The sequence below is a fragment of the Pomacea canaliculata genome, linkage group LG4 (genome assembly GCF_003073045.1).
Source record: "Pomacea canaliculata isolate SZHN2017 linkage group LG4, ASM307304v1, whole genome shotgun sequence".
In the NCBI taxonomy this organism is placed as follows: domain Eukaryota; kingdom Metazoa; phylum Mollusca; class Gastropoda; order Architaenioglossa; family Ampullariidae; genus Pomacea; species Pomacea canaliculata.
Genome location: NC_037593.1, coordinates 10,594,291 through 10,606,532, shown reverse-complemented (window position 1 = coordinate 10,606,532; position 12,242 = coordinate 10,594,291). Strand labels below are relative to the sequence as shown.

Sequence of the window (12,242 nt, the reverse complement as noted above, 5' to 3'; positions counted from 1 at the left end):
CACTGCACTTACTTTCCTACAAAACCCAACGAATGTTTCACGACAGAAGAATGCTTTGCAGGACTTGGCGTCTGTACTCGGTCAACGCCTGTTTGTGGGTTTGGCTGCACTTGCAGCATCCAAGATACATGGATGCTATATGTGTGTCTATGTGTCTATGTGTTGGTGTTGGAGGGACTCAGGCTCATTGTGCGCCATTTCCTGTCGTAGCTCAAAGCACTTCTGATTCGTGCTCGCAGCTTCCGCCTCTCGTTGTGACAAACGCTGAGGTTCGGGTCAAAGATGCACCGGAAGTTGCAAGACGAACACATCATTCTGTCCACCGTCACACTAGCTGTGCTGCACCCATTAGAGATAATTTAAAATTAGAGTTGGCGATCACGGACGACCCGGACATAAAGGGTAAAAGATTGGGGTATCTTCAGAAACCATTAGTCCTCTAAGCTGGGGTGGATCGTGACGTCCTACATCCTACATCCTACACATTACTTAGCTGTGAAATGCTTGAGTTGGTTTTTTTTTTTTAATATATATATATGTATAAGACTCTAGAGTTGATGTCATTTAGAACCAAGATGCTGGGATTGGACTACAGAATCCTGTTCAGGCTGACACCGATGAGGTTGGGCATGGATGGTGTCATTTCATTATGCGGGTGGAGTTTGAAATCGTGATCACGAGAACCCGCTTATCGGTTTTCATTGTTCATGTGAAGTTTTTCTTTCTTCACTTCTGTCTGGTGTTAGAGATGAATATGAATATAAAGAACGAGGAACGAGGGCTCCCACGGCCGGCAATGAAAAGTAGCTGTCTCCTTGCACCACCCTTTCATATATTATCAGATACTCATATGGTAGGTCTGATGTCGGGGAGCTTTAGATCAGAGACCTTTTGCTCCGGAAGCCCGGACACAAGCACACTCAAGTCTGGGGGAAGACAACTCGTCTCCCGCAGTGACGGTTCTTGACGTCGCCGTACTTACACGACGCACTTGACCTTTCCTCGTGTACCTTTGACTTCGACTGTGTTTGTGAGTGTATACAGGGTCCATCGGATGAAGAGTTCATGTGGCTCACCAGTCATCCTCTCAACGAAGTTCTAGGCACGCTGAAAGGCGGTTACTGGGCGTTGTAAGGCAGGCAGACGACATTTAATTTGACGAGCGTCTCTCCCTCTTGACGACAGCAGCACCACCCTTACTAAAGAAAATGTATTTGGCAACTTTGGTGCGGGATTCGCCGCAGTTTTATTCCCACACCCATTCTGTAAATGCGTTCACAAGTTTAACCAAACATCTAATTCGATTCTGTGAGAATATTTTATTTATATATTTCTTCCCAGTTTCGTAAAGTTTTTAAGCGATTTTTATTTTGTCAGAATGACATTTCTAATTGATGAATTTTGTTGCGATGGGAGTAACTTACAGTAATGATATCAGTCATTTTTTCATGGAAACACTTTTAAAGTAGCCATGGAGAGAGTGGGAGGGGAAACAATGTGTGAGTGCGTGAGTGTGTATTCCCATGTTCACGAGTCTGGACAACATCAAAACGAGTCGGCAGTGACCGAGGACTCAGGGAGACAACCGTGAAATATTCACCGAGGAAAAACTAGTATTGTCTCCCTTAGTCCACATTATTATTGTTGTTGTTTATAAGTGTATGCTCATGAAAGCGATAGCTGTCTACTTGTCTAATATCATCATTTCTTGCAGTTGTTTCTTTGGGGAAGACCAATGAAATGACAATGACCAACTTTATTCATCCCAGTAGGCAATTATACTCGGGAAGTATGATTAAATACAAAAATAAACAAAACAATAAACAAACTTTTGCAAGTTACTAGATAATGATGAGGGAAAGATAAGAGTTAGGTTGTTCATCATAGAAAACTTCAATCTTAAATGTAGACCTTTCTTGAAACACCTACATCATCACACACCCATTCCCTTGCGCGCGCACACACACAAACTGAAAAGTCATCTGTGGTTGATGAGCTGGACTGCTGACAGAACAAATGATTTCAAGTGCCTCTTATTTTTGCATACAGACAGCTCACCGTTTACCTGAGCTCAACAAAACAATTTTTTCTGCTAGTACATGCTCTGCTATGGACAAAATGCAGGATGCCTTTCTGACAATTGCTAATCACAAAGACAACCAAATCCCTCCGCCTGACAACCTATTACCTGAGAACACACATGTACATTCATTGTATATACAATGCTGTTGAAACTGTTGTTATCATGGACCGAGAGACTGCGGAGCCAGCAAACAAAGGTCAAAGATAAAAGACTCTCAATGAATGAATGATTCAAAACGGAAAAGCTGAAAGAGATGCTGAAGCCCTCCACCCAACTAAACGGTAGTGCCATGCACGACACGCCCTCGGATCCCATCTGACCCCTGCGCCTTATTAACCTTAACCCTTCAAAAATTCCGTTACACAAACAGACGATCACGATGTTGTTATCAAAACAAGCGACTGTCAAACTCCCTCAATTCGCCGGCAACAAAAATGCTTCTTAAACCTGCATAAAAGTATTCATTAAGTCTGATTTTCTCATTAATCCACTTTCAGATTAACGGAAGCCATTAACTTAATCCCCACATAATGAAGGTGTCCGGCACGACGGCGTCTGTCTGTCTGTCTGTCTGTCTGTCTTCCTCCCATCCCTATTTGCTGGTTTCTTTTCGAGGGTATCACTCGTGAAAATAAAAACGTGGGGAAGGGTTGTTGTTATTACTATTACTGAATATACCGGAGTGTAAGACAACGATTTCACCAACTTTGGAGTTCACGAAAATGATCTTGCCAGACGATCTTACTAACTGATATCCAGTCATCATTGCTCTCGTCTTCAACTCTTCCCTTTTCTTCTCCCAAACCTCTTCCCACCCTATCTCCCTCCCCTAATCACACAATCCTTCCCCTCGAGTGTTTCATAAAATCACACTGGCATGTTTGTCAGACTTCAAAATAGTACGGGTGGGCGGGTTGACGTGTCACGGATTACTGCTTCATTACTTGGCGGCTTCGTCACGGCGGTGTTCGGGGTAAACGAGAAAAATAAGGCCCTCGAGACGAGAGGAAGGGAGGAAGAAGGTTGAGATCCTAGCCGTACCCGTCGCAGCTTTTTTGTCACAAGTGGCGAGTCGGGACCTCACCATGCACCCCACCCTTACCTCTCTCGCCAGATAATCTGTTGTCGGGGTGGAATGGGCAGAGAGGAGGCTGTCAACCTCCTCCCCACTTCCCTCCACCACACACAAACACACGCATGGAGGGTTTCAACGACTTTCTATTCTGCGCCAACGAAGCGAGGAGAGGACGCCCGTTGTTCGTCTGCCGACGTCTTCAGACAAGACGTGCAGCATGCTGTCAACTGACAGATGAGCCACTGTGCAGAGATAAAATGAAATACAACTCAAAGCAAGCCAACCCCTACAAAAAAATCATAACAAATTAAAAATAAACTCAACAAGGTAAATTAAAGTGCACGGCAAAGATGGCGTCTTGGGATCACAAACTGACTTAATATTCGTGGGTTGTTCAAAGCTCTCCTATCTGCCTACCTCGGAGGCTTGTACTAGAGATTTCCTTCCCCTCTATATATTTTTCTTGTTCTGAGTTGCCACGGGTGTATTTTCCCCCATCCCTAGTGTACTATCGTAAATGTAGCATTATATCTCGACTACTAATAGTACCATAGATGTGTGTAGGTGGACTGCTGTCTGTTTGCCGAGACCAACGCTTAGCCTGTTGCCAAGTTCTCCGCTGTTAGTCTCGGCGAGCCGTAACAAAGAATGTGAGTAAACCGGAAGCTTTGTAGTCTAATGCCTCCTTTTAGTAGTTAACTGGAAAAAAATCGTCTGTCAGCAGTCCAGTAATACAAGCTCGTGCTAGTACCGATGTATATTTCTGATATATTCATTATATATTATTCATGATATATTTAAACTTTCCTCACCGAATGTGAGTTAAAATAATGTCTAATGCTTCTCTAGTGTTATCTAATACAATATACAATACCTTCCATTGTATTTTGCATTGTGTTGCTCTGGACGTGTTGGTTTTTTTTTTTTTTTTTTTTTTTTAAGTTCCTTTCCACTCAAGCAATAATTTGTCAACGGCCTCTGTAGGTCTGCACAAAAAATTGTCACGAAAGTGAAATGCACATACATACATAGTAATATGTTGAGCCCACACACAATGCGTGTAATATGAGGGCCACAGGTACAGTCAGGCTGCAGGCCGGTGATGACAAGACACCGAGCGCTCAGCTCGTTAACAATAAAGACAAACACTGAGCAGAGAGAAAAAAAAGAAGCACATACACCGTGCAGCACAGTAAAAGTAAAAGCTTACGTGGGTTTAGGGGGCGACAGGTAAGTAAAACACAAGAGATGCAAGTATCAACGACACAAAGTGCTGCTGAGAAAAAGGACGATAAAAATCGTTTGAAGGAATAGGATTGTATACTTTATCTGCGATCTATACAAAGAATTTTTTTAAATCCACGGCAGGCAATAAATGGTTTATGATCGTAAAGATATGTTGTCATTGTTTTTGAAAACACGGCAGACAGAAATGTTTTGTTGTGACTCCAGTGTAGACATTGTCGTGACGATCTGTGGGTACTACACTTGACAACATGACAGTAATGTTTCGTTGTGATACCAACGCTTGGCAACATCATTACCGTAATGCCTGGACCTTGTGAGGTCTTGAAAATATCTTCAGTTTCCAGTGGCAAAGTTCAAAGTTCAGGTCAATCCACGAGTATCCCTATACTCCCTCCTCCCCTTCAAAAACACCAGTTAAAATTGCCTAATGACTGGTTTGAATATTTTGCTAGTTAAAGAAGTACAACCCAATATTTATCCCTATGGTAGTAGTTGTGTTGGACTTTGGTAAGCGAAGCCCAACGGAGTCGCCCATGAACATCCTGTGATAAAAGAGGGATGAAGGAGAGTGTACTCGGGTGTCCGAGGCTGAAGGTATCGGGTAGTCGAGATGACTTTGCAGGCCGATGACTCGCCATGTGCGGAGGCTGTGCGTGGTCACTCAGCTGGAACCGCTTGACACCACGCAGGTGATTCAACAGCGAGCGGGAGTAGGGAAGCCCAGTCAAGGTGCTGTTTACAAGAAAAGAATTTCTGTTCGCATATTCTATTACCGACGTCAACAGGCGGAAATATTTCTGGGGCGCAGCAGCTCGGCAATAAAAAAAGGGGGGTGGACTGGATCGGGTGACACCTAGCGGAGGTACATGTAAGCCCGCAATAAGAGGCAGAACATTGTGGAGAACCTTCCCTGCCACCTTTCTATTCGCCTCCAGACGACAGTCTTGTATGGACAACACCGACCGGTGTTTGGCGTCAACGACCACACGACAACGATAAGTGCTAGCTGTCGCCTCACCTGTGACAAGGTGACAAGTCGCGTTCATCTGACTTTTCTGGTGACAAGGTCCATCTTCCACAGAACTTGACACACTCTAGACATTTACAGCCCCTACCTTCCAAAAATAGAGAGAAAAAACAGTCCCATGGTTAGCGCTGAATCCTGGAATTGTCATTAATAACTTGAACACAGACTGTCAGGTAGTAAAGCCAAGAGGTGACCACAGGAGGAGACGCCATCACGTGCCCCTCCAGCCAGGTGAGTAGCTCTTACATAACTGCTTGATTTCTTGGTTTATTCAAAATATTTCATTATTTATTTATTCATTTATTCTTATTAGTTTTTCTATTCTTTCTTTCTTTCTTGTTACTTTTTCTGGCGAATATCGGGAGGTGCTACAGCCGTTTCTGGTCTGCATGTCGTGACATGCCAGTCACGACCCCTGTGGTGGACATTTGCTTCTTCTCCTCCCCCTGGTATTCTGTGACATTTCAACCACACTGGTCAGACCAGACGTCCAGTGCAATAGAGGGTGGAGCCCTTGAGGTGTGTAGAGAGTGAGGAAGCACTCTGACATATATATATAAGAAAAAAGAACTTTATTGACGTAAGGCCTCTGAGCTTTATACGTGGTGGTCACGTACAATTATTACACACACCAACAAAGCTTTTTACACACTAGAATCTTGAGAACTATAGCACCGTGATAGTGTCGACTGTGGACATTTTTTGAGAGAGAGAGATGAACGGAAGGAGTTACTGACCGGTAGTCGAAATGAGCCTCGGGTCCAGTAAGCTTCAGGTCTTCGTGCAGTAGCTTCGAATGAACCCAGAATCTTGTATACTCTGTACTTAGAAAAGTTCTAGTGTGGAAACACAGCCTAGAGTGAAAACAGAAACTTTATGATCTGAAATTAAAATGGTTTTAGTCTGCATACAGAAGTTTTCTACTCTCTAACTCGAAACCTTTTTAGTCTGAATCGACGAATCTTCTAGTCTCTCGCCGAGAAACCGTCGTCTGAACTCAAGCTTTTATTCTGTCTTCAGCTGAAAAGTTTGTCGAAACTAAGACTTCTTCCACCCTGTACCCACGAACCCAGACTAATCAAGAGACTAGAATACAAACTCCAGCCCAGACAAATCAGTTCATGGTATAACAGGCCGGTCAATGGAAAAACCGAGAAAGCGATTTACGGTGTAGAAGACAAATCTCTTTCTCTATCTCTCCTTCCTCCATGTTCCGAAGGAACAAGATTTTTCTGTTCTTTTAATTTTTTCTTTTTTTTTTCTTTCTTCTTTTTTTTTTTTTTTGCAGTCAGATTATCATAAATAGACAAACTCTCACAAAAGATTGCCCGGTCATTCCCACAGGTGTCGGTGAGCAAAGTTAACGGCTCACCCCCATGTCGACAGGTATAAAGTTGACAGTTGATTACACAATGTATAGAGCACCGAGAGCTGCCCCGCCCACCACTCTTTCTGTCAGGTGAAGTGTCTGCAAAATGAGTTGACAGTTAATCCCTAAAGGTCAGTTTCTTCCTACCTGTGTTGCAATTGAAGACAGGTGTGTACATTCTTCTTTTGATACCTGAGACCGAAAGTCATTTACACAAGTGTCGACGGTTACGAGTTAAGCTTGGGTTCCAATGGGGTGAGCACCAGAAAGTGCAGTCTGCTGGAGTCACAACAAGACCTGTGACCTGGTTATGCATGGGTGACTTCGTGGACCTCAATCTGCGAGCCTAACACCCAAGTATGGCAATCTACAGGTATGCACGTTCAGTTACCGTCACCTGTCCCGACCGACACACACAAAGAAGAATCGTAAGGAGAGAACAGAAATGGGGGGAAATTTTAAAGGGAAGGGCAGGGGTCGGGCCAGTTGACAGACGAGCGGTCAGGCCAGTGGGAGGGAGAGCTATGCTGCTGCACAAGATGGCGATTGTAAAGGGCGTGGGGAGGGGAGTGGCTGACAAGGAGTTGGCGAGGGGGTGTGGGCGGGAGGGCACCGGCGGGGGTTGACGCTCAGCCAGTTTATCAGTAGCACGATTGGGTGCTCAGGTCACACAGGTAGACAGCCACGCAAGGGGGCTTTCTTGCGTCGCGTCGCTCGCATTCACCTGCGGTTACCTGCTGAGCAAGTTGTGTGCTGCTGAAGCAAAGAATTCGGTGAGGAGAGGATACCTGGCCGCCGTAATCTACTCAGGTAGGCACGCGCGCGCGCGTGAGAGAGAGACAGAAAGAAAGAGAGAGAGGATTGTGTACTTGTTTACCGACTTGAAAAAAACTTCGCGCGCTTACGCCGAGCAATAACGTGCAAATATTCGGACTTCAAAGTGAACTTCAAAGCGCCCGGTCACCGACGAGATCACAGCTGTATCGTGGCTTTGCTGGCAAGTAAATATAAAGTACGGTCAGCCGGTATACAGCAGGAGAAAGAGGCGAAAGTGATGTTTAAGCGGTGAATATTTTTTTCCTGGGGAAGAAGGGGGTAGTGGGGTCTTGACAAATTATTTTTCGTGCAGAACCTGCTGCATGTCGCGACACCTGCTGGGGAAACAACTCGAGCAACTAGCGGGCCTCAGCAGTACGTGAGCGTCATTTACAGCACGAGCACCCACTCCACCACCACCACCACTACCTCCACCACCACCTAAAAAAAGAGAGAAAAATTCCAAAACAAAAAACTCTTAAAATTCCGTCGTACGTTGTACCACCGCAGGGCATACACAACCCCCCGTCCGTACAACGCCGTGAAGTGTCTGCTGTACACCGTTGCTTTCGTGACCTCGGCAGTCACTGACCTCGCCACCACGCCCCCACCCACCCTCGTTACCTGCCTGTCTGACATGCGTGAAACCGTGACACTTCCGTTAAAGGCCACCCGCTCCTACAGACGTGTGTGTGTGTGTTTGCGAGCCAGCTCGTAAACAGGGTGCCTACTTGAAAACATATCCTCCCTTCATAGCCGAGATCTCGCGAGACAAGCGTTAATGTGCAGATACCCTGAGGTAACTTTTAAAGGGCTTAACACCTGCAGTTGAGGGTGGGTCAGCTGTGGGTGTCTTGTGCACGGTCATGCTCTACTCCTGACAGTGTTGGCCTCCCAGTTATTTGTCAGCTGCATGGCTAATTAAAAACAGTTACAACTGGATTTTAACTGTTCTGACGGTTGACGTGGAGTTTTGTACTGACCACCTTTTGAGACCGAGAGCTAGAAATGACCAGGCACCTGGCCAGGTCAAAGGTTACATGTTAAACATCTGTCCAACCATTGCTTGCTCTCTTTATTTGAGTTTCTCTTATTTGCGTTAAACTGAACTTGCGTGTTGGACCAGACAACACACACACACATCTTCATTTATATAGAAGCTGGAAGGAGAGTCATGTTTAGACGGCACGACAGGCTCGACCTGTTCAACTGGGGTTGACACACCTGTCCCAGCAGTGTCAGCGACAGCGGTTGGTGTACCCGGATAAGCCTCGTCCGCGGAAACGATTTCCGCTGAGATAACCGCTCTACCTGTCATATACAAGAGTTACCTGACTCGGAATGTCTACACCAACGCTTCTCACTCAAATATTATCGTCAAGTTATCTGATTTGGAAGTTGTCCAGCGCTCATTTCTTCGCCGTATAAAGGCCCACAGTTACAATTTTCACCCCACGTGACCGAACGTTTCTCTCTGTGATGTGGTCTCCGACAATGACAAACACCACGACCTGCAATGTGTTACATGTGTGACAGATGTCCAAGCTGACTGTTCCAGTCTGTGACGTGTTGTTTGTGTAACAGACATCTCAAACACAACCTGGAGGACTCAGTAGAAGGCAGGTATTTCTTTCTTCAAGTCCTACGTCCACCGTCTCGTCCTGTTTCTAAAATTAGCATTCGTTACCGTTATAAGACACTGGTTTGAAGATAGTTTTGAAGGTTGAAGTCTCAATGTATGAATTACAAATATCGTATTTACACAGGTTTATCGGTGTGTGACTTCTAATAATCATATTTAGGTAGAAGTCTCGGCTTCTAATGATGGTATGTAGATAAAACTATAAATAAACAGCTTCTGTAGAGACCGGTTACAATGACATCTCTGAAATATCGCGTTGAGACCGAAGTCAGCAGACCACAGAACAGCCGAGGATATGTCAGGAGTCAGGACATCGTTCCCCCCACTGTCAAACGGTATTCACGTAGAGCCTGCAACTGTCAGTCGCACGATTTCCGTAGGAGCCGTTAGGTCCACTCGACCCACTTCCGTGTTCATCGCATCAACCAGCACCTGCTCTAGAGAACTAAATAATATCAATCAGTCAACGGGTCTTATGTGACGAACCCAAGCTGTGGTTGTAGACATCTTAAAATAACAATCCCCATCTCTACCCGAAAGACCTTACTGAAATGTTCGCGATATTTTTACTGGTATCGATAAATATTGGCAAATATATCTCCAGTAAAAATTTCAGTTTCTTATGTGCCGCCTTTCTACTGAACTCACTAGACTACTGACAGCCTTCTCTCAGTCCCTGTCTATAAACAGCTCAACTATTCCTTTATTCACCTCTGTCCAAAACTTGGGTGTCATTGCCGATCAGAGTTTGACCTTCTATCATCATATTTCTCGTGTGTGCAGAACTGATTACCTTGAACTTCTTAGGAGCAGCACCATTCGTCATTATAGAGCGCCCTTCCCTCTCTCTAGTACTGGTAGAGGCTTTATAGAGCGCCCTTTGAGATGAAGTTGATATTAGAGATGTAAAAAAACCCAGGTCAATGTCAGTGATGTCCAAATCTTTGCCATTTTTTTTTTCTCTGTGTTGAGCTACCGGTTAAGCATTGTATAACAGGTATCACAAGAATTAGAATATTCTTCGGAAAAAAACTCAAATATATTCTACGAACTTCAACAAAGTTATGCAAAATTGAAAAAAAAATCGATGTTTATTTGCACAGTGCATTAATAAGAAACTGTAACACAGACGGGTGAAGGTGAGCTGACTTCTTTCTTTCTGGATACCTGTCTGACGACTCGCCACAAAGGGAAGTCACACTGCAAAATGTTCATGTCGCTTAATGGAGTTGCTTCCCTTGCTCCTTCGCTTTATTGAGAGCGACAAGTACAGTAGTTTGATATCAGTCAGGAGTTGGTTGAACCAGTCGGTTTGTAGTGTTTGCTTTTTGTTGGACTTTTTGGTGCTGTAAATGAATATTGAATTAACTCTTGAGTTGATTGAAAAACCTAAACTGAGTTATTAAGTAACTGAGCACTGAAACTGTAGCCACTCGTCAACGACTAGTCCTAAGGTCAGGTGTGACGAGGTTCGCGAGTTAGCATGGAACATATGCAAACAGTGGCATAGGACACGCTTTTTTTTCTAAGATTTTGAAATGGCCTATATGTTATCGCTATCGTAATCGTCATATAATCATCATAGTCATTATTATTATCATCGTCGTCATTGGAGGTGGTGATTCATGAGGTGATTCTGGTGATGATGTTCTCACGACGTTCATGCTGTTGCAGGTAAACCGCACTCGGAAACTGTGAAGTCATTTGACACTACGTACCCGGAATACACCCTGCTTGGAAGAAATCTGTCAGAACCTCCTGCCTTAGCTAAGAGAGGAAAGATACGTGCACACCAACGTTGACGTGTTACTAAGCTACACCACGTTAATCTCGTATGTTACTGCGTGCTCGTGCGAGAGTTCATGGCTGATGCACCTGAAAACACCTAAGTGAAGAGACTACAACGTGGATGTATATGTTTCATGGTTTGATTTTTCGTCACCTGTGCTTTTGTTTGTACACCTGCACTCTGGTGTACGTGTGACTTACCTGTGACTCGCCCTACGACTGTGTTTAGCCTTATTATCACCTCGTCTTCACAACGCCAACGCCTCTGACCTCATCACACCTTGTTTCCCTTCAAACTGGGCAAAGGACCTCTGAGTGATGGCTTTCACAAGTCCTAATGGCAATGTTCTTCTGAAGGTAAGACAGTATCAACTACTACTTGTGTAGACTGGATGTGATGCGCACTCACTGTCACACACACACACACACGCACACACGTGCGTGTGTACATTCACATGCACAAGCACAAGTAATTCTTAATGCTCTTCTGCAATTTAGGAAGAATGAAAAATAAAACTTTATTCCCAAAAGAAAAGTCACATTTCAGTTTATGCAGTTTATTACTAGTCTGTCACGTACAATTTGTACAGTGTATACACATCAAGTACACTATAGCTACTCAATATGTACAACACAACTATTATAAACAATAAGTACACAATATGAACACCGCAGCTCTCTGCACAATACACTATAGATGTGTATACAAATATACTCTGTACAGCCATCTACAACTTTGTATTATCAGGGTCAGAGGGCGTAGTTAATGAAGTTGTTTGTCAGCAGTGTGATGGACTCTGAACTTCACTCTGCATTTCACTGTCTGCTAATTCATTTGTTTCTCCTGTTCTGTGTTCACCGGAAACGTTGGTATGGAGCGGTCGTCTATCCTCCCCTATACTCGGATGACTTCTCACTCGCCCGTCTCCAGCTGTCTGCTTGCGAAAGAGTTTTGCGGAAATTGTAAAAATTAAATAAAATTTTGGCGCATGGTCCTGACCCGAACGATAACTCCTGCGCACTGGCAGTCACTTCCGGTGGCCTTTTTGTCGCCAGGGTTCTGGATGTGGCCTCTTCGTGCTGCGTGGTTGCGTAGCTGCGTGTACAAAGGTCCCCTGTTACACGCCAATAACCCCACAACTACCACCTCTGACCCCCGACCTCCGACTCCCAGCTCATTGCTCTGCTTGTGAA

General features: G+C 44.5%; 1 protein-coding gene across 2 annotated transcripts in view; it reads left to right on the top strand.

The window, feature by feature from the left end:
- Window positions 1-5,287: 5,287 nt before the first annotated feature.
- Window positions 5,288-12,242, top strand: part of LOC112561923 — a 44,012-nt gene continuing 37,057 nt past the window's right edge. The window contains exons 1-2 of one of the 2 annotated variants that reach the window (XM_025234783.1): window positions 5,288-5,664; window positions 10,935-11,405. In XM_025234783.1, the coding sequence (XP_025090568.1) occupies window positions 11,367-11,405 (39 nt within the window). In that variant the 5' untranslated portion in view covers window positions 5,288-5,664; window positions 10,935-11,366. Of the gene's footprint in view, window positions 5,665-7,470; window positions 7,613-10,934; window positions 11,406-12,242 lie in introns of those variants that run through there. The other variant, XM_025234782.1, reaches the window with a different exon arrangement.